The sequence below is a fragment of the Chiloscyllium plagiosum genome, unplaced genomic scaffold (assembly GCF_037043375.1).
Source record: "Chiloscyllium plagiosum isolate Xiang-an unplaced genomic scaffold, Cpla_swu_hap1 HiC_scaffold_48, whole genome shotgun sequence".
NCBI classification, from domain to species: Eukaryota; Metazoa; Chordata; class Chondrichthyes; order Orectolobiformes; family Hemiscylliidae; genus Chiloscyllium; species Chiloscyllium plagiosum.
Genome location: NW_028270186.1, coordinates 44,871,522 through 44,898,453, shown reverse-complemented (window position 1 = coordinate 44,898,453; position 26,932 = coordinate 44,871,522). Strand labels below are relative to the sequence as shown.

General features: G+C 42.1%; 1 protein-coding gene across 1 annotated transcript in view; it reads right to left on the bottom strand.

Annotated features, from left to right (window-relative positions):
• The window catches only part of LOC148135899 (putative G protein-coupled receptor 139), a 58,817-nt gene extending 34,871 nt beyond the window's left edge, over positions 1–23,946 (bottom strand). Inside the window, exon 1 of the mRNA XM_087984432.1 lies at positions 23,817–23,946. Within this exon, the coding sequence (XP_087840558.1) occupies positions 23,817–23,946 (130 nt within the window). The remainder of the gene's footprint in view (positions 1–23,816) is intronic.
• Between the last annotated feature and the right edge of the window lie 2,986 nt (positions 23,947–26,932).

The following is a 26,932-nucleotide window of genomic DNA, read 5'->3' as shown; positions in this document are numbered from 1 at the left end:
TAAGAGGGTGCGCCGGTGGGCAATAAGCATTCAAAATACTGTATTATTTCCCATAGTTCAAGACTTTGGGGATAATGATCCTTCCGTGTGTGTCTAATACAATCTAGTAATTTAAAAGGAAGATTCTTCTTCGCTAGTATGGCTTCTCCCCTACTCCTAGTCTTAAAAGACAGAAAATAAACCCGGTCAAACTCGCCCTGCTGTAACGTCAAATGTTCCTTGTCATCAAGGTGCATCTCCTGCAATAGGACAACATCCACCCTCCCTTTTTGAAGACTAGAAAGTACACTTTTCCTCTTTACTGGCAGATGGCTCCCCTTAATGTTCCAGGTACAACATTTAAGCCCATCATTATCCATAACACACTGTAGCAACATTTCAACTCTAGAGTTTCACATCGAATTACATATCGCTGATCATTAATGAAAAAAAGACTCATTGAGCCTAAAAACTGTACAAGCTAAAACTACTACAACTAACAAGCTCTCAAAACTTTCCAAAGCTAAACATATAAAAAAAACAAAGAATGAAATATAATACAAAACGCCAAAGATACTCGATTGGGGAATTTACCCCCACCGCCCACTGGGGACGCTTACATATCTCAAAACTTTATCTTGTGCCCGCTACCAATATGGAATCCAGGGTAATTAACAAAAAAGATCGGGCTTGAACTGCCCTTTGGTCGGCACCTAGTCATTACAACTACCTTCGTAACTCCCTCCAGCTTGAGCTGCACCCCAGACACAAGCAAAGAAAAAGAAAAAGAGTAGTAATACCAATTAAGAAGTTAAAAATGAGTACTCTACCCATTCCCGGCTATAATGTAATGCTGGTTAAGATCAGAAAAATCCAACAAAATGTCTTTAGGAGAAACTGGATTATCTAAATATCCAGCTTACTTTAAAATGTCCACAAAGTTTTCGCTTTCTCTGCAGACTCAGACGAGTTCGTGGATCCATTGAAAGCAATACAGAGCGCCGCTGGGTACCGTAAGGAATACTGAATCCAGAGTTCCCTTACTCTTTTTTTGATCTCATCAAAAGATTTTCTTTCCTGAATCACCGTCACTGAAAAGTCCTGAAAGAGCATAATCCTGGAGTTCTCGTGAATTAAACCCATCGGAGCTTTCCCCTGGGTTCTGAAAGCTTCCATCAGTCTTTGTTTGTCCCCATCGGGATTAGTAAAGATTCTATCGCTCTTGAATTTTAAGTAAATGGCTGGGATGGGGTGGTTAGAGAACCACTTTGCCCGTGTGTTGATGCAGAGCCCAGCAAAGCAGACCTTCTGAATCGCCGCCATCTTGTATTCCCCTTAACATTTTAACGATATTATCATTTCATTTTGCATTATATTCCTGGAGGTTCTGAAGCCGTGTTATTTGATACCACTGTCTACATTTCCCTCCACACTGCGCATTTCTGCCCATTCCTCGATAATCCTTGACTCTGTTGTTATTTATGAACCACCCAACTGTGCCTTTAACAGGTTACTCTTGGAATGAGAATTAAACATACAAGACCTTGATCAGAGTGGATGAGGTAAATACCCACTGGGTGTTTGTATAGTCCAAATTTAATGTCATTGTCATAGAACCTCTACAGTGTGGAGGCAGGACATTCCGTCCATTAAGTCCACACTGACCCAACAAACAGCATCCCACTTGGACGTGCCCCCAGTCTTATCCATGTAAACCTGCAATTCCCATAATTAACCCATCTAACCTACACATCCCTGGGCACTATGGGCAATCCACTTTAAACTGCACATATTTGGACTGTAGTAGGAAACTGGGAGGAAACCCATACAGGCATGGGGAGAATGTTCAAACTCTACATAGAAAGTCGCCCGAGGTTAGAAGTGAACCCAGCTCCTTGGTGATCTGAGGCAACAGTGCTACCCACAGATCCAACATACTCCTCCGTTAGTTCTGTTAGTAACTTGTGGCTGACTAAAGAAATAAGCCTGACTTGTTCTTATCACTGAACCTGACCCAGTCTGAGACCTTTATCACCGGCCATATCACCAACATGTTTACATTGAAAATTTGTTGTGAGCAGTGGAGGAGTGGGACGAGAAAAGGAAAGAATGACACCCTCCATCTTCAGTCACAACTGGAGTGAGAAAAAAAATCACAAAGTGGGAATTCATTCAAGTGGGAATTCTCTTCCCAGAAGTTTGGGATGGCTGAATCTTTATATTATATCGAGGCTGGCTTCGTCTGATTTTCCATAGACAGGTGAATCTGGGATAATGGTGTATGGAGAGAAAAGTGCAGCTGGGACCACAATGAGATGAGCCACGACTTTATTTACTGTGAAGTAGTATCAAATGGCCGAATGACCCACTCGTGTCCCTCAGCCCTATGTTCTGATGTTCCATTCAGCCCTTTGGACCTGCTACACAGGGGCAGATCAAGACCACTCTGATGGTTAGGTGCAGGTTTGGAAATGTACTTGGAAAATCCAGGCTGGGTTAGGAAGTGACAGTAACCCCTAATCTCTGTTTCCAGGCTTCCCCTCTCCACAACGTCTGCTCCAAATGTGAGTGGTGTTACAGACCCAGATTTACTGTGAATACAGCCCCCATATCGTCTGCGTTAACTCAAACAAATACTCTGCTCTCCGAGTGTAGCATTACATAACACTACTTCCGGGAAAATAAGCAGTTACTTTGAAAAAGCATAAATGTGAAATTAATAAATAGGATGAAGAGTAGGGTATTCGGCCCCTCAAACTTGCCCTGTCATTTAATACGAACATGGCTGATCTACTCCAGGGCTCGACTCCACTTTCTTGCCGACTTTTTGTATCCCTCCCCACTTCTCTGGGTTAGGGAATTCCAGACATTCACTACCTCCGAGAGAAGACATCACTTTGCATTTCAGATAGAAATCTATGTTCTATATTCTGTATCCATGTCCTCGAGTTCGAGACTCCACTCAGGAATGGTAACAACTTCTCGACATCTACCTTCTCAAGTCCCTTCTGTGTCTTGTATTTTTCAGCAGTATCACTCCTCATTCATTTAAACCCCAATGAATAATCGCCTCACCATTTTACAGATTCTGAATAACACAATCCTTTCATCCCTGGAAGCCGGCTAATGAACCAACCTAGTTACTTGCTGCACCAGCATGCTGACTTTATATTTCATACATAGGAACACTCCAATCCCTTTGTACTGTTCTTTTTCTGGAAGTCCTCTCCATTAAATAACAGCCTGCCTTTTGATTCTCAGTGTCATCCTCAAACTCGGATGTATATTCAGCTCCCTCCTTCAGACTATCAGTATAGATTGTAAATAACTAATGCCATTGGACTGATAGCTGTGGTCCTCCAGCAGATACACCTTTATCATGAAGATCCATTAATCCTGACTCTCAGATTTCTATATGTTAAGCAATCATCATCCCATGTTAATACAGTCTCCATCATCCTAGGAGCTTCTGTATTGTGTAAGAACTTTTATTTTGTAATACCTTTTGGAATAACTCTGGAAAGCCTGGTATCTAATAAGTCCCCTTTATCAAGTCCGCTTGTTACATTCTCAGGCATCTCCAGAAGTACTTTGCATGATTTTACAGGGCAAAATATAATTTCCCTTTCACACAACCACACTGAATCTGCGTGAAGCTTTTCTAAATGTCCATGCTGGCCAGGTTTTCCAAATTAAGCTAGTCCCATCTGCTTTCATATGGCCCATATGGCTAAATATTTCCCATCTTGTTGGCCCTAGTAAGCGTTTCATGCTGCCTTAGTATTGTAATAGGAGGGAAAAACAAATCACAGTACGAAGTTTGGGCTGAGTATTGTTTACCTGCCATTGTTTGTCCAAATTACTTTTAAATGGTTTCGCTGAACATGCATCTACCACTCTTTCTCTGGCAGCTCATTCCATGCCCACGCCACACAATGTGTACACACACTGCCCCTGCATCCCTTGTATATTTTCCCTCTTTCACCTTAAATCTATGTCTTCTACGTCTGAACACCCCCATCCAGTGGAAAAGACCTTGGCTATTCACCCTATCCATACCTCTCATGATTTTAGAAACTTCTATCATGTCATCGCTCAACCTTCTACACTCCATCCAATACTAACTTCAAGAACAAACATTTAAAGATAAATACTGCAAATTTGAAACTATAGTAAACATGACAGGTAAACAATACTCAGCCGAAACTTCATACTGTGATTTGTTTTCCCCCCCTATCACAATACTAAGGCAGCATGAAACGCTTACTAGTGCCAATAAGAAGTCAAGCACCTGATATCCTTTGTCCAAAGGAGGTGATGATCTCAACGGTGAAATCACATTTATGGCCAGATCTTTATAATGCCACATACTCAACATTTTCCCTCCTGGCCTCCCTATGACTAGTGTGGTTGTGTCTTCTTTATCGTGCACTCAATGGAGAGAACCCCTTTCTCCATTTACATCTTAATTTAAACCCATTTTATATCATCTTCTCGTTCACCACTGCTAAAAGCCGGTTTATCTTTGCCACGCCCTCTTTTCCCTGTCACCTATCTCCCACCTCTGGCAAACTATTAAAAAGCCAAGCTTCCAATGCTTTTCAGTTGTGAAGAATTGTCACACTGGGCTTGAAATGCTAACGCTGTTTCTCTGTCTTTGCAGATACTGATGACCTGCTGAGTTTCCCCAGAAAAGAATAGGCACAGAACAAATTTTCACAACACAAATAACTATGGATACTGGTAATAAAAATACCAAAATTGCTTGAGAAACTGGGAGCTTTGTAGAGTGTCACTGGACCTGAAAGTTTAACACTGCATTCATTCCAGAAGACGCTGCAGCATATTCAGCAATTTCTGTTTTTGGACAATTTCCAAAGAAGTATGTTAAAGATGCTCAAACATCCTGTCCAGCATAGAATGCCGTGTACTGGGAACTGAACAATAATGCAAGGTGCACAAGTTCCTTGACTCTCAAACTTCGTAAGTCTGGCATCACTGACACTACAGAGCTCTTAATCATGGTCATGGAGAAAAACAGAGGGAAACACATTCACTTCAAATACAGAAGGTGACATTGTGGAAGAGAAACGATTTAGATCATTACTATAAATGGATTGAGTTAAAGTAACAAATTAGAGGCGTGACACCAGGGAGAGGCCCTCAGCAGAATGAGAATATGACAATGCAAGTGTTACCGCATCAGAAATAAAGTACAGAATAGAGGGCTGATGGGTGAAAGGGTCTCGGTGTGAACTGGGGGACAGTCAGTAGAATTGAATTGTAGATATTGAAACTCAAACTGGGTTATCATTTGATGCTGTAGACCACAGTAGCAGCAGAAACAGAATTGTATTGAACGACAATCTGCAACATTTTCCGGACGATAATTCATCAGTCTACCATTACCATCAAGCCGATTCATGGTTTAGTGATGAGTGTGGGTGAACATGCCAGGGTCTGAATCACATGGACCTAAACCTGTTGACAACCCATTAAAGCTACCACACTTAACTGGTTACATTCCGACCAGCAGAACTAATGTCTGATGGAGAGGGGAAATGATCCCATGACTAACAGATTAGACCTAAGCTCCGTCATCCTGCCAAATCCAAACAACAATGTCGATGGACTATTAAGCAATTTACTGGAGGAGAGGACTCCACAAATATCCTCATCCTAAATATCGGAACAGCTCTGTACGTCAGTGAAAAAAGTTAAGGATGTGGAGTCTGCACTATCCTCAGCCAGACGTGTTGAATGGATGATCCACCTCACACTCATCATAATTCCCACAGAATCACAGGCGCCAGTCTTCAAGCAATTCGATTTGCTGTACGGTCATGAGGAAACAGCTGAACACTATAGATACGACAAAGGCAATAGGCCCTGACACCATTCCTGCAATAGGACTGAAGACTTTTGCTGCACAACAAGCCGTTCCCATGGGGAAGACGTTTCATTCCAGTTCGAACTCTGACATCTCCCTGGCAATGAGGAAAATTCCTCAACTATATCCAGTCCTTGAATAGGAGAATAATTACAATCTGACCAATTACCACACCCTCAGCCCCATCTCGACAGTCAAATTGGTGGGAATTCTTTTCTTTCGAGCTGTCAAGTAGCACTGAAGTAATCAGATCAGTGTGGATTCCGATAGGTCCCCGTGTGTAGATGGTGCTGTAGTGGACATATCATTGGATTACGAATCCAGACCAGGCCAATGCTCTGGCAGCTGGTGGAAGTTAAAAATAATTAATAAAATATCGAGACCTAAAATCTGGTGTCAGTAACAGTGATCATGTGTCCAATGTTGATTGTAAACATCGATCTCCTTCCCCAATGTATTTTCAGGAAGTGAATCTCCCGAGATTTCTTGGCCTAAAAGTGACTCCAGACACACAGGCATGGTCTCTGAATCGGCCAAGTGAGACACTCAATAGTATCAAACTACTTTGAGGTGTTAAAGGATAAAACCTGACAGAACATCCGGCATCAACCTCGTTATCAGAAAATGGAGTGGGAAACACAGTCCTGTTGACCCTGCATAGACATCCTTCCTAACATTTGAGAGCTTGTGACAACATTTACAGAGCTTTCCCACAGACTGCACAGAAACATCGGGAGAGGAGGAGGTCATTCAGCACATTGAGCTTTCCCCATGTTAGTTCATGGCCCAATATCTCCTCGATGCAGTTTCCCCACACAATGTTCATATCCCAAAATATGTTTAAACATTATGAAATATAGTGCCTTCGGCCCATCAATATATAGGGAGTTATCTGATAACGCTTGTTTATTAAGTATGATTTGACTGCAATACGATTCGTGAACCATTTTCTACAAAGTGAAATATCATCTCTGCTTCCAATCTGTCACACCCTGTCAGAGTTTTATATATCTCACTGAGATCTCCACCCATTTTCCTAAAGCCCATGGAATACAGGCCGAGTCACCCCAAACTCTGCTCCCACAATTAACTGTCATCCCAGAGATCAATCTGTCATCCTTCACTGCACTCCCTCAATGTCAGATTTGCCCTTTATTAGGTAAGGACACCAAAACTGCACACAACACAGCACAATGTTCGAGATAGGGTCCCACAAAGGCCTGTACAGTTGCAGTAAATGACCCTTACTCTTGTATTCTAAATCCCCTGAAATGAAGGTGAATAAACCATTTATCTTCCTAGCTGCTTTCTGCTCCTGCAATATTGCTTTCAGTGACTGGTATGCAGGGAGATCCAGATTCTTTTCAATGTTATACCTCCCAACTTGCTGAGTCTATGAACACTGTATACAGCGTGCCAATGCCATTCCCAGTGTTGACTTCCGTGTTCAGAACTCACTACCTTACATGGACTCGGAAGGCTGTGCATAAATAAACAAAAATGCAGCTTAAGTTCATTTATTTATCAATTTTTTTTCAACCAATCACTTTTCAAATGATAGGCTGTCATTCAACTGATCCCATCAAAGTATACAACCTGTCATCTCTGCCATTGCTTTCCATCTGCCAGGTATTTGCCCAGTCACTCCACTTGTCTCAATCACTTTGGAACCATTTTTACATCTTCCTCATTCACTCACAAGCTGACATCATTTAGTGCTGTCAGCAGACTTGGGAATATTGCAATTGAGCCCCTCAACCAAAAATATGATGTGTATTAGGAATAGCTGGATGCCAAATAACGATCCTTGTTATATCCTCCAAGCCTTCCATTCAAAAAACATCGTTTTGTTCCTACTCTCTATTTCCTGCCAGCTCTCCCATTCTAAAACCATGACCATATATTAGCGCCAGTCCCATAGGATTCAAATTTGCACAATAGGCTTGGGGCTTTATCAAAAACTCTTTCTGAAATTCCAATCGTATTGCGTTGATACCTTCTCCATAATTTTGCTCAAATATGCTTCCTATTTCATAAACCTCTGTTGACTTTGTCTATGCTTATTAATTTCAGTCCAAGATTTTTAGTTGCTAATTTCATTCTATTCCCTTTTTCTCACCAGACTGAAGTTCCCTAGTATTGCGAGGAAACTTTTTTTATTTATTTTTTATTCTGTGAAGGCATAACTGAAGTATTTACTCCATTGATCTGCTATTTCCCTGTCCTCAGTATTCTGGTATCAGACTGTAAGGAAGCTGCACCGTTTTCTCTTAATTTTGCCATTGATGTATTTTCAGAAGATATTACAAGTTCACTCATATACTTTGATAAGATATTCTTCAGACACCCATCAATTCCTATCTTAAGCTATTGAATGATTGATCCTCCACAGCCATACAATCACAGAAGCACAGATTCTGTACTATCAGAAATACAGCACGGTCTACATTAGCTCCACGTTCCAACACAAAACCCGTCGCTGTGAATCTTATGGCATTTCAAATGCATAACCATGTATTTCTAATGTTTATGAGGTTACCATGACAATTCCCCTCTAACAAAGTGCATCCCAGACCCCAGCACACTTTGGGTGAAAAACAGTCCTCAAATCCTCACTAAGCCTCAAACCCTTTACTTTAAGAGTGTGTCCCTTTGATTAAAAGCACCAACTGTTATCTATCCACCCCGTCCATGTCCCTCGTAATCTTATCCTCCTGATTCAAGTCCCCCTTAGCCTTCTCTGCTCCAAACTAAACAACCCGAGCTTATCCTGTCTCTCTCCGTCGCTGATATGCTCCATCACAGGGAACATCCTGGTGAATCTCCTCTGCACCCCCTCCACTACAATCACATCCTTCCTGTCATGTAGCTCCCAGAACTACACACAGTATTCCATTTTGGCCTAACAAAAGTTCCGCATAGCTCTTATAATCTATACTTCGATGTCCGAAGGCTGTGTTTACGCTCCCATACGCTTTCCCAAATTGTGTGTTACCCTGTCCAGCCACATTCAGGGATGTGTGGAGAAGCACCCTCTGAGCTTCCTCCTGTGCTGCCATTCATTGAGTCCTCCCCTGCCTGGTTCGTCTTCCAAAGTCCATGACCTCATAGTTATCAGGGTTATATTCCATCTGCCATTGATGTAACCATCTGACTATTCCATCTGTATCTTCCTGTAACATAAGGCCTTCCTCCTCACTGCCAACGAACCGGCCAATTTTTGTATCAAACACAAACTTACTTATGAAACTCCCACCCCTCGTCCATATTCACAGCTGCATCCTTTATGATAATGTTTAAAATCACAAAAAATCAGCTAATTTATTTGGAGGCTAGTGTCCAATGGTGTACCACGGGGATCAGTGCTGTGTCTCTGAATATTTGTGATTCGGTGGTGTTGGTGTTGGACTGGGGTGGACAACGTTAAAAATTGCATAACACCAGGTTATTCTCCAAAAAGGTTCATTTGGAGGCACGAGCTTTCGAAGCGCTGCTTCTTCATCAGGTGGTTGTGCGCTTTGATGAAGTGCTTCGAAAGCTTGTGCCACCGAATACACCTTTTGGAGAATAACCTGGTGTTATGCAATTTTTAACCTTGTCCACCACAGTCCAACACCAACACGTCCGAATCACAAATAGTAAGAGACACAGCACTGATCCCCATGGTACACCACTGGACACTAGCCTCCAAACACAAACAACCTTCTACCACCACCCTCTGTCTCCTACCACTAAGGTTGATTTGGTTGCAACCTGGCAAATCCCTCATGAGTCCTACCTGTTCCCTGGTTATTCTGTTCCGCTGGATACTCTTGTAGAATATCTGGAGATTCTCACTAATCTTGCCTGCCAGTAGGCTTCCGTGCCCCTGTGTTAATTAGTGCCCTCCAAGTGATGAATTTCCTCTTTATTGCAGATTTAACTGGCCTGTCCCAGATCCTGCCATTATTTGCCGTTTTTTAAATAGATATTTTATTAGAAATTTAACATTTTTACAAGTTTACAAAAATAAACAAAACTCTCAAATATAAACATTGATATACAATTAAATCAAATATACAATAGCCAAAATTGAACAAAAGAAAAAAAAATACCGAAAAAGAAAAACTAAAACAAAATTCAACCATCTACTAATCTAACCTATAACTAACCAGAGTGTATATTTAAGTCTCTTACATGCTCGGAATGTGTTAACATCACATGTAATAAAACTGGTATTCGTGCGGGATTCCTCTCCTAAGGGGCCGCGGACCAGCCATGTTTGTAATCTCAATTAAATAAAAGCCCTTGTTAGGATAGCCGAGATATCTGTATTTATGTAATTCAAGAAGTGCTGCCATATTTTATAAAATAATTCGGTCTTTCGGTGCACCATATTTGTAAGGAAGTCAAGGGGAATACATTCCATAATTAATCTGTGCCAATTTGAAAGTCCAGGGGGTCCCTCAGCCACCAAGTTCACCAAAATAGTTTTCCTTGCACAGAAAGAAAGAATAGAAAATAGTCTCTTCCCATACACATCCAGGGAGGAAAAGTTCGAAAAGCCCAAAAGGAGAGATACAGGATCCACTTTAATTTCCGTTCCTAAAATTTCTGTCAGGGTACTTGCTACTTTAGTCCAATATCTACGGATCTTATGACAGGTCCATAGGCAATGTACAAGAGTGTCCACCTCTATTTTGCATTTGGGACACATTGGAGATGCTCCTGCCTTAAATTTTGCAGTCGAACCGGTGCTATATGGGCCCTATGAAGTATTTCCAGCTGGATAGCCTGGGTTCTCTTACAGATAGTAATTCTTCTAGCGTTTTCCCAAATATCATTCCACGTTTCTATAGAGATTTCTAGTCCCAAATCCTGATCCCATGTTTTAAGCAGATTATCCATATCTCCTGATACTTCATCATGTAGTACATGATAAGTAGTACCGACGGAAGATACCCCCACTGGTCGTAGGACACTACATTCTCTATCTGATTTATAAAGACTATCTAATAAAGTAGTCTTCTTCTGTATATAATCTCGAATTTGGAAGTATCGAAAGAGGTCTCCATTAGGTAAACCGAATTTCTGACGCAGCTGTTCAAAAGACATCAGGACCCCATCCTTAAATAGATCCCCTAGACATGAGATACCCCTGGATCTCCAGAGTTTAAAAGTGGCATATGTAAACCCCCGTTGGAATCCACATGCTCCCACTATCGGTGCATAGGGGGATGTTTTATGTGAATTGCCCTCATTTTGCCGCATTATATTCCAAGCCTTAATTGTGTTTAGTATTATAGTGTTTTTACAGTGATCTGGAATGATTTTCCTCTTGTCTGAAAATAAAAGGTTAATAAGTGGGTATTTTACTTGAGAGGCCTCGATGTCCAACCAGATTGATTGTGGATCAGACAAGACCCAATCAGCTATGTAACTTAATAGGGAACTTAACTGATATTTCCTTAAGTCTGGGAAGTCCAATCCTCCCCTTGTCTGTGGAAGCTGTAGCTTCTTCAGCTTAATGAGGGGCCGTCTATGATTCCAGATAAAGGAACACAGCCAGCCATATAATTTACGTAGAGCCATCCTCGGCAGCATCACCGGAAGCATTCTCATAGGATATAGGAGACGGGGCAGGACTTTAATTTTGATTAGTGCTATTCAACCCAACTAGGAAATTGGAAGGTCTCCCCATCGATAAGGAGGTCCTGCCTTATCCTTTGCAGTAAATGCACAAAATTAGCCTTATACAACTGACCAAATACTGGAGTAATGAAAATGCCTGAATATAAGAAGCTCTCCAGGGACCAACGAAAGGGAAAAAGGGATCCGTCCCCTAAGTGGGGTGGCATTGCAAGGCCACCCATTGGCATAGCCTACGATTTTGAAAAAATAATTTTATAGCCTGAGAATGCGCTAAATGTATTAATAACTTGATTAAGCGAGATACGGGCATCAGAGGATTACTGAGGAATAGAAGAACATCATCTGCATAAAGGGTAATTTTATGTTTACCTGTACCAATCCTCGGGGCCGTTATATTAGGGTCAGCTCGTATAGCTTCTGCTAGTGGTTCAATTATTAGCGTAAATAACAATGGCGAGAGGGGACATCCCTGACGGCATTCCCTACCCACACTGAAGCTATCCGAACCTAATCCATTGGTAACCACAACTGCTTTGGGATCACTATACAATGTTGAGACCCATTTTGTAAACACTTTTCCAACGCCAAACCTTTCCAATGTGTAAAACAAATATGACCATTCAACCCTATCAAATGTCTTTTCCGTGTCTAATGAAAATACTACTCCTGGTATCTTTCCCTGATGGCAGGCTTGAATCATATTCAAAACCCTTCTAATATTATTGGATGATCTACGGCCCTTAATAACCCCCGACTGATCCTCCTTTATAATATGTGGCAGTACCCTTTCTAGTCTCAGTGCTAACGTTTTAGAAAGGATTTTAAAATCTACATTTAGCAAAGATATTGGTCTATAAGATGTACAATCTTCTGGATCCTTTCCTTTGTTAAGGATAATAGAGAGATTTGCCTCTTTCAGCGAAGGCGGGAGACAGCCCTGACTATATGCATAGTTTTTCATGGCCATAAGTGGACCAGCCAATATTTCTGTAAATTCTTTATAGAATTCAGCTTGAAAACCATCTGGGCCCGGTGCCTTACCACTCTGAAGTTGCCTAATTGCATCAAGTATTTCTTGGACTGTTAGAGGAGCATTTGGGACCGATACCTGTTCCGGAGTTAGGCCTGGAAAGGTCAATTTTTTTAAAAAATGACTGCATCCTCCTCGTCCTATCTTCACAATCCTGCGATTTATATAACTGACAATAAAATTATCTAAAGATCGCATTAATTCTTTTATGATCATGAGTCAGAAAACCCGTACTTTCCTTGATAGACGTAATAGTCTGAGGGACCTTTTTTTCCTTTGCAAGAAATGCTAAGTATCTACCCGGTTTGTTGTTGTGTTTCTGTTCGCCGAGTTGGAAATTTTTGTTGCAAACGTTTCGTCCCCTGTCGTGGTGACATCCTCAGTGCTTGGGAGCCTCCTGTGAAGCGCTTCTGTGGTGTTTCCTCTGGCATTTCTAGTGGCCCATCCCTGCCGCTTCCGGGTGTCAGTTTCAGCTGTCCGCTGTAGTGGCCGGTATATTGGGTCCAGGTCGATGTGTTTGTTGATGGAGATTGTGGATGAGTGCCATGCTTCTAGGAATTCCCTGGCTGTTCTTTGTTTGGCTTGCCCTATAATGGTAGTGTTGTCCCAGTCGAATTCATGTTGCTTGTCGTCTGCGTGTGTGGCTACTAAGGATAGCTGGTCGTGACGTTTCGTGGCTAGTTGACGTTCATGGATGCAGATCGTTAGCTGTCTTCCTGTTTGCCCTATATAGTGTTTTGTGCAGTCCTTGCATGGGATTTTGTACATTACATTAGTTTTGCTCATGCTGGGTATCGGGTCCTTCGAAGGGCACTGCTGGAAGAATGCTATAATCTGGCCTTCCTCTTCCCGTTCGGGAAGGCCCAGCAAACGAATATTTTGTCGATGATCTCGATTATCGAGATCGTCAATGTAATTTTCTAAGGTCCGGACTCGCTGTTCGAGCGTCCGGACCGATCCACAGCCGATTGCGCTGTAGTTTCGGAGGTCGCGGCCTTTAACTCCGCGCCTCCGACTCGGCGCTCGATTTCCTGGATGTCTCGGTCGTGCTTCTGCACCGCCGCCGAGATTGAGTCCAATCGACTTCGGGACTCCTCGATAAAAGCATCGATCTTCGCGTCCAGCTGGAGATCATCTCCACAAGGCTTGTCACTGTAGATAAGTCCCCCGGGGCGGCTGCGGACGCCTCTGCTGCAGCTGGAGGGGGGGGGGGGGGGAGTTCCTGCTTGCTGAGAGCTGCGGGCTCCCTTCCCTTTGGTCATTTTTTACTAAATATTAGACTGTTTGAATGTAATACTAAGCAACTAATTAAATTAAACAGCTATTATGAATGATTTGGTGAGTGTGGTGGGGGTGGGTGTCCCAGTTTACCCAAGTGTTGGGAAGAGCACTATAGACTCAAACTTGCTGGGTCTCCGCCATCTTGGATCCCTCATTATTTGCCTTTAATGTGGAATAGAAAGCGAGGGAAGAGTTCTGTTCATTTCCAACTTGTGATATAATTTGTGAATTTTCGAAATTTCACTGTAGCCCACCTCTCATTTTTGAATCTCTAGAGAACACAGGCCGAGTTTCCTCGTCAGGTAGTCTCACCATCGGAGGGATTAATCTGGAGAATGCTCATTGCACTTCCTCTGTGGTCAGTATATTCTTTCTGAGATTCGGTCTCCAAAACTGTACACAATACTCCAGGTACAGTCCCACCAACACGCTGTGAAACTGCTTCAACATGTCTTGACATCAGTGTTCTGACTCTCTTAAATGAAGGCAAAACAAACTGTAACTTTCCACTTACATATGTTCCTCCTTCACATTCATTGCATTTACGGACTTACTGAGATCTTATAGAAACCCTTCCGAAAATCCAATATCTGCAACTTCTACTGGTTCCCCATTATCTATGTTGTAAGAAACAACTTCAAACAATTCCGAAGTTTATCAAGTATGCTTTCTCTACCAGAAACGCATGCTGATTCTCTGCATTGTTGCTGTTAATTTCTAAATATCAAAAACGTAATCTTGTGTAATAGATTCCAACAGTTTCCCGACAGATGTCTATTAATTGGTCTGCAGTTCTCCACACTATTCTTCTTCCTTTTGTAGCTGTTTCGATCCCTTCCATTCATCTATAGTGCTTGGTTCATGTTTATCCACAATAGTTTCTGGCCTCTGCAGAATGTACAGGAAAATAAAACACAGTCATCGACAGTGCAATTAATGCTACTATTGGTGATTTATTTCCGACATTTTGATAGGCAGTACATCTGTTTCGTTAGACTTAGCAATGCTCAATCCAGCTACATGTTCAAGTACTACCTTGTTACTGATATGAATTGACTTTATGTCTTTAGCTCCACAAGGCCGATATGGTCACTTGGAATTACTGAGTGATTTCCTGGATATTACTCCATGAAGACACATGCAAAGTAACTGGTTATTTTCTTGGACATTTCCCTGTTCTCCACAATAACCTCTCCTCTCCCAATTACAAATTTCCATATTTGACCTTGCTTTTATTTGGTTTCGTTTGAAATATAGATCGTAGATTTATGCAGACTTTGTGTTCCTGTTTATTAGCAGGCACGCTCTCTTTTTGATTTCCTTATCAGTTTCATGGCCTTCCTTTTCTGGATCGTAAACTTCTGAGAATTCACAGGTTTCCACAATATCTGGAATTCTTCTGAAGTCACTTCCTATGATTAATACATTTTCTAATTTGTGATGATAATCATCATTGAGTGACTTTCTCACGTTTTGGTGTTTGTACCTGAAATAAATAGACGTATTCTTCAGACTTTGCATGATAGTTCCTGACCAGATATATTCAGGAACACTGCAGGAGGATAGATAAAAAATTGCGGGAGCCCTGGTTGGTTCTTTTCCATCATCGCTGGTCAGGTCCCAGACGACTGGAGGGTAGCGAATGCTGTGCCCTTATTCAAGAAAGGCTACAAAGGTAAATCTGGGAACTAAAGACCAGCTAACCTAAAATCTAGTGAGTAAGTTACTTGAGAAGATTCGGAGAGATTGTATATACTTGCATTTGGAAAGACAGGATGTGATTCGGTGTATGATTAGAATGTTGCTGGAAAAGCAGAGGGGGTCAGGCAGCATCCGAGGAGCAGGAAAATCGATGTTTCGGGCAAAAGGCCTTCATGAAATTCAGCACGTCATTGTGTATGGAAGATCATGACTCGTAAATTGGTTGGAGTTCTTTGATGAAGTGACCAGCAACGTTGAGGATGGCAGGGTGGTATACATAGTCTATATGGATTCCAGTAAGGCCTCAATAAGGTTCCACATGTGTCCGCTGCTCTGGAAGGTTATATCACATGGAATTGAGGGGGAGCTGGCAAATTAGGTACAAAAGTGGCTTCGTGGCAGGAAACAGAGGGTGATACTGGAAGAATGCTGGTCAGACTGGAGGCCTGTGACTAGTGGAATGCCTCAGGGGTTGGTGCTGGGACCACTGTATATTACATATGTCTATGATTTAGATGAGAATGTACAGACATGATTTGTAATTTTGAAGACGACGCAAAAATAGGCAGCATCATGGCGAGTGAGGAAGGTTTACATAAATTTCAGAAATTGCAGCAGTACTTTGATCAGCTGCGGAAGCGGGCTGAGAAATGACAAATGGATTTTAATAAAGTCTAAGTTCTTGCATTTATTGAAATTTAAATCAAGGTTGGAGTTTCATGGTGAATGTTTGGGTCCTTAGGAGTGTAGTGGAATAGAGGGACCTCGGAATTCAGGTGGATGGTTCTCTGGAAGTTGATTCAGAGGTAGACAGTGCAGTGAAGAAAGTTTTTGGCACATTGGCCTTAATCAGTGCATTTCACTGAGTATCAAAATTCGGGACGTATGTTGCAGTTATATAGGACGCTACTGAGGCCATATTGCTAGCGTTATGTTCAGTTTTATTCAATTTGCTATAGGACGGATGTTATTAAACTGGAAAGAATGCAGAAAAAAAATATAAGGATGTTGCCAAGGACTCGATGGACTGAGTTACAGGGACAGGTTGGACAAGCTAGGACATTTTAATTTTGCGTGTGTGTGTGAGACTGAGTGAGGATCATACTGAAGACTGTAAGATCATGACAGACATGGACAGAGTTAATGTACCCTGTCTTTTTTTGCCCCAAGGGTGGGCAATCACAGATCAGTTTAAATTCAGAGGAGAAAGAATAAAAGGGAAACTGAGGAACAACCTTTTTACACACAGGGGCTGGTACGCATATGGGATGAGCTGCCAGGGGAAGTGATTGATTAACAACATTGAAAAGGCATTTGGACAAATACACGGATAGGAAAGGAATAGAAGGTTATGGGGCAGGGAAATGGGGTTAGCGTGGATGGGCATTTTGTTCAGAATGGACAGTTTGGGCTGAAGGGCCTGTCTCCGTGCTTTCGGACTCTATGACTCTAACAACCATTGCTTGTCTCCCACTGAATGTTATTTTGTACTTTGCAAATTCACTGGAGCTATCTTAACCCTCTAGCCTCCAGTCTTCCATGATGTTTAACTAGAAAGTTCAAGCATTCTCTATTGTGCGCAGACGCCTTGTAAAATGCACTTTATTAATGTCATTATTCCTTAAACGCTGCTTCATTACAAGATAATTAATTCGTCATTCGGACCAGACAATACCAAGTCCAAAGTAACCTGCTCTCTAGTTTTCTTCACAACATACTCTTCAACCCACCTCATATAAACTTATGGAATTTATTTTTCACAACATGAGCAGTCACTTAGTTAACGCAGTCCAGATACAATTTGAGACCATCCAATAAGATTGCAGTATCCACAATACTTGCATATCTAATTTCCAGAGCATAGGATGCTCAGATTTTCTTCTAGCGTTTTGGTTTGGTATATAACACACCAATATTTGCTTCTCTTTGCTATCTGTAAGCTCTACCTAAACTGATTCTGTGGAAGCTTATGGACAGGTCTGTGACGTTATTAGTGACAAACTTGGACAATACATTCAGGGAGACTCACCTCGACGCTGAGATAATCTGAAGAAATGTCCTGCAATACAGGATAAGCATCGATATCCTCCCCGCTCTGTCAGGATAAGAGTTACCATATACTCTCTGCTCGCTCACACTCACTATATATCTGTAATAGCACCTACCCCCGAACAAGGTTCACGCTCTATCTCCAAATAAGGCTCAGGCACTACCACTCTCACTATTGAATTCAGTAACTTTCTTCCTCACTTTCTCTCTCACCTACGCAATATGCCCCACACTAATAATACTTTATGGATTCAAAACTGTCGACTGACTAATTCCAGACACCTCACAATTCCCCCCAACTACACCAGCACTAACAGCAGGGTCACCCATTCCCACACTCCCTCCAACCCTCCCTTTCTCCCATTCCAGGAGGAAGAGCCTGGAATAGGGCAGAAAGGCAAAGCCGTGTGTTGGAGTGCCCGATATCCATTTCCTCACCCCTCCCCTTGCCATGTGGGTAAGACACTGGTACGAGCCAGAGAGGACAGGGACGCCTCGTGTGGAGATTCTGAAACATCCATGTCCCACCGACCGATTAAGGAGCAATGTTCAGTGAAAGACAATTCTCACTTTAAACCCATTGGCAGTTCCAACGACAGTCCTTTCACTTCAAAAAAAAAAGGACACAGATACCTCACTACACAGAGTCGCAGACACACATGTGCACAGAACTATTGGTAAACACCCCAATATGCGAACACGCACAATACTTACAAGGAGATAGGCATGCACACAGGTAGAAACACACAGAGACATATGCAGTCACATACAAATAGACACAAAGACAGTTAAGAAACACACAGGCTGATACACAGACAGACAGACATACACACACAAACACACAGATAACAAGCACATAGACATGCACACACATACGCACACGTACACACATGCAGACGCAAACACACAAACACACGCAGTCACAGAGGAACAGAAACTAGTGTCATTAAGACGCAAATCGATATGCTTTGGATTTGTAAGGATATCAAGGATTCTAAGGAGAAGGCAGAAGAATAAGATTGTGGTACATTTAAAAATAATTTAATGGAATCTTAGAGTCGATGGGTCGAATGGCCTCATTATGCTCCTTGCTTTAATGTTCTTGTGGTGTAATGCTATCAGGTACTCTCTACCTGAGACAGCAACAGAGGCTTGGTTTGATACATATTTGATTGGAAATGGTCAGCGGGAATGTGGGACAGATTTGAAGTCCAGAATGCTTTATGTTTATTCCTAATTATTGTGTCCTTTTGTTAGAAAAGAAGTGGTGATTTGTTAAAAGGTTAACACGGTTTAAAATAAAGGGTCCCACAATGAAATAAGGACGTACCTTTCACTTTACTGTTGTACTACCTGTGGTGTACTCATCCTCAGGGAGCAGTGAATACTCGGTTATTTAAGATGTTCAACGCTGAGCTTGACTGATCTTTGCTGGACAGGAGAGTCAATGTTTATTGGGAACAGACCAGATACGGATAGTCAGACACAATCGGATTAATTATGAGCATTCTGAATGGTGTATCCAAAAGGCCAACTGCTGCCCCGTCCCATGCGCAGTGCCCTCAATCTACACTTGAGTCTGTTACAGAGATGTACTTCGGCCCCTATCCCTTGTGTTGTTCCCTCTATCCACCCCTCAAAGCTATCACAGAAATGTACTACTGCCCTACCCCTTGTGTTGTTCCCTCAATCCACACCTCGCGGCTCTTACAGAGGTATACTGCTGCATCTATCCTATGTGTTTTCGCTCAATCCACCCCTCGATGCTGTTACAAGGTAGGGGACCAGCTCTTCCAGTCAGGCAGGATCGTTACAATGAGATGGTAGAAGACCATTCTGCCCCTCGAAGAGTTACACAGGAATAGAAAATGAAGTAATTCAGCTCGTTGAGTACATTACAAAGGCCAGGAGGAGACGATTCAACCACCATAGGTGCTACACACGAACGGGGAAGCTGTCGCTAACAGGAAATAGAGAGTAGAGGTAAATATTTATTTTCAGGTTGCAAAGCTGTAACTAATGTAGTTCTCTAGAGTTCACTGTGGGATCATCAATGACAAATAATCTGTATCAAAAATCTGGAGGAAGGGAACTGAATGGTGCAAAGCTCAATTGGCGCATCACAAAGATGATTGTTCAAGATGTTGTCAAGTGGAGGTACTGAGTCTGCAATGTGATACAGACAGGGAAGGTTAGTGAGCAAACTTTCAGCAGAAAGAACATAAGTTTGATTGTCTACTGTGGCAGGAAGGATAAAACAATGGCGAACAATTTAAATGGAGACAGATTGCAGAACTCTGTGATACAGCCCGTTTCCATGTTCCTGGGACATGAATGATATGAAGTCAGTCTGCAGATGCAGCAGAAGGTAAGTGGAAGGTAAGTGGAATGATGTTGTTTCTGGCAAAGGTTATCACGTAAAATGAGAAATGTTTTACTGCATCTGAACGGGGCATTGCTGAGACCACATCGGATACACTGTGTGCAGTTTTGATCACCTAAACTTTAAAAAAAAGATATAATTCTTTCATAAGATTTTCATAGATGTTTCCCTTCACACATTCCTGGAAGGAAGGTCTTTTGTTATGGGGGATTATCAGTTTTGATCTGAGATGAGAAATCTTCTTGAACCATACATGACTTTCTGAAAGGTGTTTCAGCTGGATGCATATTTCCTCTTGTTAAGGAGTTTAAAGCTAGAGAACAATTTTAAGAATAAGATGTATTGATATCAACACACGCATTATATAGATATCGACCAATACTCACAAATTACACAGACACATATAAACATGTCATCAAATGATAAAGCAAGGACTTTTTTTTTCTATTGAAAGACACTGTGTACAACAACAGCGATGACGCACCTGCATATCGTCCATTATCATCCGTTCCAGAGAATGCTCCAGGAGAGCACACATGGCCCAGTTTGATGTTCAGTTGACATTATTGTATGGTCCAACACAGAGAGGGAGAAATATGTTCCCTGCCTGAGAAGCAGCAGCTGATTGATTCCTCTCTCTTACTTTGTCCACCGGATAGCAAAATGTGAGATCATAAAATCCCTGCGTAATCTACACCACTTGTGAAGGATTCCTAGTGAGGACTGAATGGAATTGCTCCACTGCTGGAAGCAAAGGGAGTTCAGCCAAATCCAACTGTTCCTCAAATAATACCCATTACCAGCAGCTTGTGTGAGCAGAATAATTTCAAAGGCAGAAGAACATTTGGGACACTCTATCTTTTACCATTTGTTGTGAGTTCAAATTCCTGCATTTCATATTTTTCTCAAAAATGACCCAGTCTGAGTCCTATACAATTGGCCATATCACTAAACTGGCTACATTTAAAATCTGTTGTAACCAGTGGAGGAGTGGGACTGGAAAAGGACACAGTGACCCTCTAACATTTGTCGGAACACAAATGAGAAATTTTTATTGGACTGTTCAAGTGGGAATTCCCTTTATCAAACGTTTGTGGTGCCTGGATGTTTGCATTTGTTCAAAGTTGTGCTGTATTCAAACATTTGACAGACAAGTGCATGTGGGAAAATTGTATGCAGACAGAAAAGTGCTGCTGAAACCACAATCAGAGCAGCTACGATCTTAGTGCCTTGTGGAGCAGTGACAACATATCTAATGACCCACTCCTGCTCCTCAGTCCTATGTTCCTATGTTCAATTCAGCCCCTCAAACCTCCTGCACTGGTGCTGACGGGGGCATCTTTCTCCAAATACCAGGTCCACAGTAACACACGATCTCATTCATTCCCTCCAGGCTGTCACACATAGTTTGCTGTGGGTTACTTCACAATCCAGGCTGGGTTCAAAAGACATCTCTGGTCTCTTTACAGAGTGTCTCCTCTCTGAAACTTGTGCTTCATTTTTTGGTCATGGTATAGACCCAGATTCACTGTGAATTCAGCCCCCAGCCCTCACTAAGTGATGACTCATAAAGTACATTGCTCTCTCTGATTGGAACGTTCAAGAACAGAACGTGCAGGAAATTTACAACCATTAACTTTGTAATTACAGAATATGAGAACATAAGGAACAGGATCAGGTCGTTCGGATAATAAAGGCATTGTATACGGTCATGGCCGATCTACTGTACGTATTAACTCATTTTTCATGTCCAATCCTTCACATCCTGTCAGCTCTCTGGCAGATCAAAAATCCATCTATCACCTTTTTTAAATACTTTCAGTTATGTAGCTCCCCTCGCTCTCGAGACAAGATAATTCCTGACATTCACTACCCTCTGTGAGAGGAAAATGCTCCCCGCACAGACACCATCACCTATTGATATGAACAAGAGGTGAACACAGGGGCTCAGCAAAGAGTGGATAGCCTTGATATCAGGGCAGTATTTGACTGAGAATGCCTGAGAATTTGACTGGAAGCGCCATATTATTTGAGCTTAATGGGAATCAGGTGTCCCCTTCCCACTGGCTGGGGTATTTCAGAGCACAAAGGAAGATGCCTGTGGGTGGGGCCCGAAATATTCTCTGTCCCGGGAAATTTATTCAGGTGATCCTCAAGGTAGCTTACTCAGCACAACATCTTCAGCTGCTTCATCAATGTCTTTCCCCATCATAAGACCGGAGATGGGGATGGTCATCGAGGGTTACACAATGTTCAGAACATTTTGTCTCCCATCAGCTCCTGATGCGGCCTGTGTCCGTGTTCAGTAAGACCCGGACAGCATTCAAGCTTTGCTGTTAAAGTGTCGGTAACACTCATGTAACAGTGCTGTCAGACACAGTTAAAAGAGGAGCGCATTCAACATCACAAGCTGGATTTTGAATAACGTGATGTTCAGTGTAGGATCACGCACCAATTGCACTATATTCAAGGTCTGACTCTCTCTCTCTCTCTCTCTCTCTCTCTCCCTCCCTGTCTCGATATCGGGAGTGGGGGTGGGGTGCGGGGAACGTCCTAAGAGGCTCTTGTAACTTGAGTAAAAACAAGCCATCTATTTTATCACCGTATCAATGTCTGTTTAGAACATCATGAGAGACTGTCCATTCCCCTTAAGTTTCAATGCAATCATCTTTTATTCTCTCACAGCGCTAAAGATTAATCTTCATTCACTCCTCATTTTACCACCATCCCAGGGATTAGTCTGGTGAAAAACCTTTGCACTCTCTCTGTGGCAGGGCGATTATTTCTTCTAAAGGAAAGAAAAATTGTCCACAATGTCCCAAAGACTGCCTCACCAACACTCTTAGGTTTGATCATAATAATTCCTTTTTCTCACTGAGACATCTCTGTTTCTTTCGTATGGCGTAAAAAACATTTTCTTCTCGCTACACTGCGTCTGACGTGGAATTTAAAAGCTCCTTACATCTATATGTGAGCATCAACAAAGCCAACAGCAGAGATGCTACGGGAGATGAACATCACACTCAGGGAAATACTAAGAAAGAATGCACTTGAAATAAGGAATGGTCACCACATGAATGGAAATGAGCTGTAGAAATATGGGAAACAGGCAGAGGAAGGGAGCTATCTTTCCTTTTGTTCTTCCCTCACAGGTCAGGCCATCCTGTTATGCCTATCTTGAACTGAGTGGCTGGTTCAGCTGATCCACAGGACAGTAAAAAATAAAACACATTGCTGTGGGTTTGCAGTCACACAGAGACCTGATCAGGGAAGGATGACCCATTGCCTTCACTAAAGGGCATGAGGCAAGCAGATGGGATTTTTATACTTAATGAAGGTGGTTTCACTTCAATGCCACCAATTTCCTTCATATTCACAGATTATTATTCTGTGGCTCTAGATCATGAGTCAATGACTTGAGCACCATGCATTATGTTGCCGTCAGACCGTTTCTGTGCAGAGATCAAGTTAAACATTTCAAGTGCAATTATTTTGTGATTGACATGTGGTTAGAAGGGGCTTGAAACAGGTGATTCCGGATTTAACAGAGGGTCAAATGATGGTTTAATCAGAAGGTGCACTGTGGCTGACGATGAGACGGGGATATCACGATGGTAATATTGGACAGATTTAGCGAGTGGGGAAGATATGGAGATGTAGATCTAGCAGGGCTAGAAGGATTATGGAGTTTTAGAGTTTCTCCTCGCATATTGGTGAGTCATTTGAAAGTAGTAATTTGCTCATTATAATTTCTAAAGAAAGGAATTTTTAATTGGAGCCGAAAGCAATGACTTCCACCTTTCCTAATTTTAATAACATGAACAACAATTCAGTTTAACCTGCTTTAATAGACAGTTAGCATAACTTCCCAGGAACACCAACTATAGCGAGGATGGGATAGTAACCAGCTTGAATAACAATCAGTACATCATAGATCCCCCATACTAATGATATCCAAGGTTGGTAAAGCCAGTAAAGACTACTGGATATACTCCTGTCCATTGCTGGATCATTCCAGTCTAATGTTCTCAGATTCTGCTATCTCCTCCCTGTCTCTCTGGCTCTTCTGATCCCTGTTAGTACTGTCGGCGATGCTCCTATTCATACTATGGGATAACACATTGAACTGAATACTTAATTAATAAAAGAGGCAAGCCCTCCAGTGACACATTTAGGATCCACGGAGACTGACATTAATCACAGTCACTGAACAAATAGCTGCAATAAAGCCTTTCAATACAATACTGTTTTATTAAAATTCAAAATAATGATTAACATTTACAAAGTCTGGATTGGATATGCGAGGGTGACTGAGGGAACGAATGTTGAGTCTGGTAGATTAATTGTGTGCAACCATTCAGTCTGCATTGATTATGGAAGTAATGCCAGCGGTTTATCGGAACACCAACATGCTTCTCTGCTTATAAATGGAAATATAGACCCTGTAACTACTGCTGAAGCATGACAATGTCAGTAAGAGATTGAGAGAACTTTTATAGGCCATGATCTGGAGAGAATATATATCTAATACAGCGTGGGGTTATAACAGACAGACAGCATTGATATGTTAACAGGGAATTGTACCTAAGAGACAATGGGGACTCCAGATGTTGGAGAATTAAGTGTAAATAAAGCATGATAGTGGAGAAGGCACAATAGGTCAGGCAGCATCCGAGGAGCAAGAGAGTCAACGTTTCAGGCAGGACCCTTCTTCAGAACTGCGAAGGCTGACGAATAATTGGGTGGTAGGGGTACGGGTGGGGGAAAGGTTGGTGATAGGTGGACAAAAGCTAGAAGGTGATAGTGAGAGGTCGGGGGGGAGTTGGAGCGGATCGGTAGAAAGGAAGGTGGACAGGTAGGTTTCCACGAGAGGGAGGATCTGAGTCGGAGGGTCGGATCTGGGATCTGGGTCGTCGAGGGGAGATTTGCAAATTAGTCGGTTCAGTGTTCATGCCGTGTGTTTGTCGGCTCCCGAGGCAGAAGATGAGATGTTCCTGGCGACATCCTGGTATATCTCTTCTGAACCCTCTTCAACTTAATAATCTCCTTCCAATAATATAACTGCACACAGCACTGCAGTAGAGGCTTCATTAATGTCCTGCACAATCTCCGCATGACTTCTCAACTTCTAACCACAAAAGTCTGAGCAAAGAAGTAACCTTAAACACCTTGTCTATAAGTGCCACAAAATTCTGTGAATGCGATCTGCACCTGTGGGTCCCTCTTTTCTACAACACCACCAACGCACCACTATTAATTGTATAAACCCCCCCCCCCGCTTTTTATTTTACCAAAATGCAATACCTCACATTTATCAAAGTTAAACTTTTATTGAACTGCCACACCTGAGCCCAGTGAGTGATATCACTGCCCCTTCACCCTCCTGCGTCTGGTTTAAAAGACCCTCCCCCTCCAGAAGGCCGACAAATACAGGCCATGAGTTTCCCAAAGACCAAGAGCTTGATTTGCTTTGTGGAAGCAGAGGGAGGAGAGGGTAAGAAGAGGCTGGAAAGTAAACCAATGCCTTGTATCACTTAATAATTTTAGGAATGTGAGAGATTGGAAATAGTGGCTCGTTCTTTTTGGCCAGAAATTGTGCTCTTTCCTCATCTCTGGTGTACGTATTGATATCTGTTCGAGATCCCTCACAGTGCAGAGTGTTTCTGCAAGATTTCTTGCCCTAATATTGCAGATTACAGATAATAGCTATTGAAGCTGGAAATCATAGCCAAGCAATTAAAGTAGTTCATTATTCATCTCGATGGCAGAGCACATGCACTCATCATCCTATAGTTGACGCTAATATCTTTTAGTTATTTAATAAAGAGAACTGTTGCCTGTGTTTTTCAGTAATGTTAATCAGAATTTAATAAATCCATATAGAGCTGAAAACTGACACTTAAAATATGACTCAAATTCTGGGCATGGTTTAAGCCTTGTGTCGTAGGTCACACACGTACCCCACGGTCAGAGCTCTGGATTCGATTCCCATCCATGAACTTGTGGTAGTGTCACTATCTCTGGAACAGATGATCTCGATTCTGTTGTGGGGGTGATTCAGAGTATGTTCAAAGAAAGCTGATGAACAAACACACAGGAGAATCATGTTGCAGCTTTAGGGGCTATTGTTAAGTGGTGGTAGTGCCCGACATCTGAGCCTAAAGGTTCACATCCCACAGAGATGTTTCATTATAATTGTGAGCACGTGGATTAAAATGATTTTTGAAATGTGACTTGATGGTTTCCATGCAACAACTGGAATTGTGCTCCAGGGTTGTATGTGTGTTTCTGTGTATAATCTGTTTAATGGCAGGAGGCAGTGTGGTCATGGATGACTGTGTGTGTGTGTTTCTGTGTATATCTGTTTAATCACAGGAGACAAGGTGGTCACGGAGTATTTTGTGTGTGTGTTTCTGTTATATTTGTTTCATGGCAGGAGACAGGAAGGTGGTTTAGAGTTTTGTGTGTGTTTCTGCGTATATCTGTTTATTGACCGTAGGCAGGGTGTTAGTGGATGGTTTTGTGTGTGTGTGTTTCTGTGTATATCTGTTTAATTGCAGGAGACAGGTTCGTGATGGACGGTTGGGTGTGTGTGTGTGTTTCAGCGCATATCTGTTAAATGACGGGGACAGGGTGGTGGTGCAGCGTGTTGTGTGCGTGTTTCTGTGTATATCTATTTAATCTTAGAAGACAGGGTGGTGATGGATTTTTGTGTGTGTTTGTGTTCCTGTGTATATCTGTTTAATGACAGGAGACAGGGTGGTGCTGGTGGGTTGTCTGTATGTTTCTGTAAATTCTGTTTAATAGCAGTAGACATTGTGGTGGTGGAGAATGGTGAGTGTGTGTTTCTGTGTATAAGTGTTTAATGGCCGGAGACAGGGTGGTGCTGGAGTTTTGTTTGTGTATTTCTGTATGTATCTGTTTCATTGCAAGAGACAGGGTGGTCGTGGAGGATTGTGTGTGTGTTTCTGTGTATATCTGCTTAATG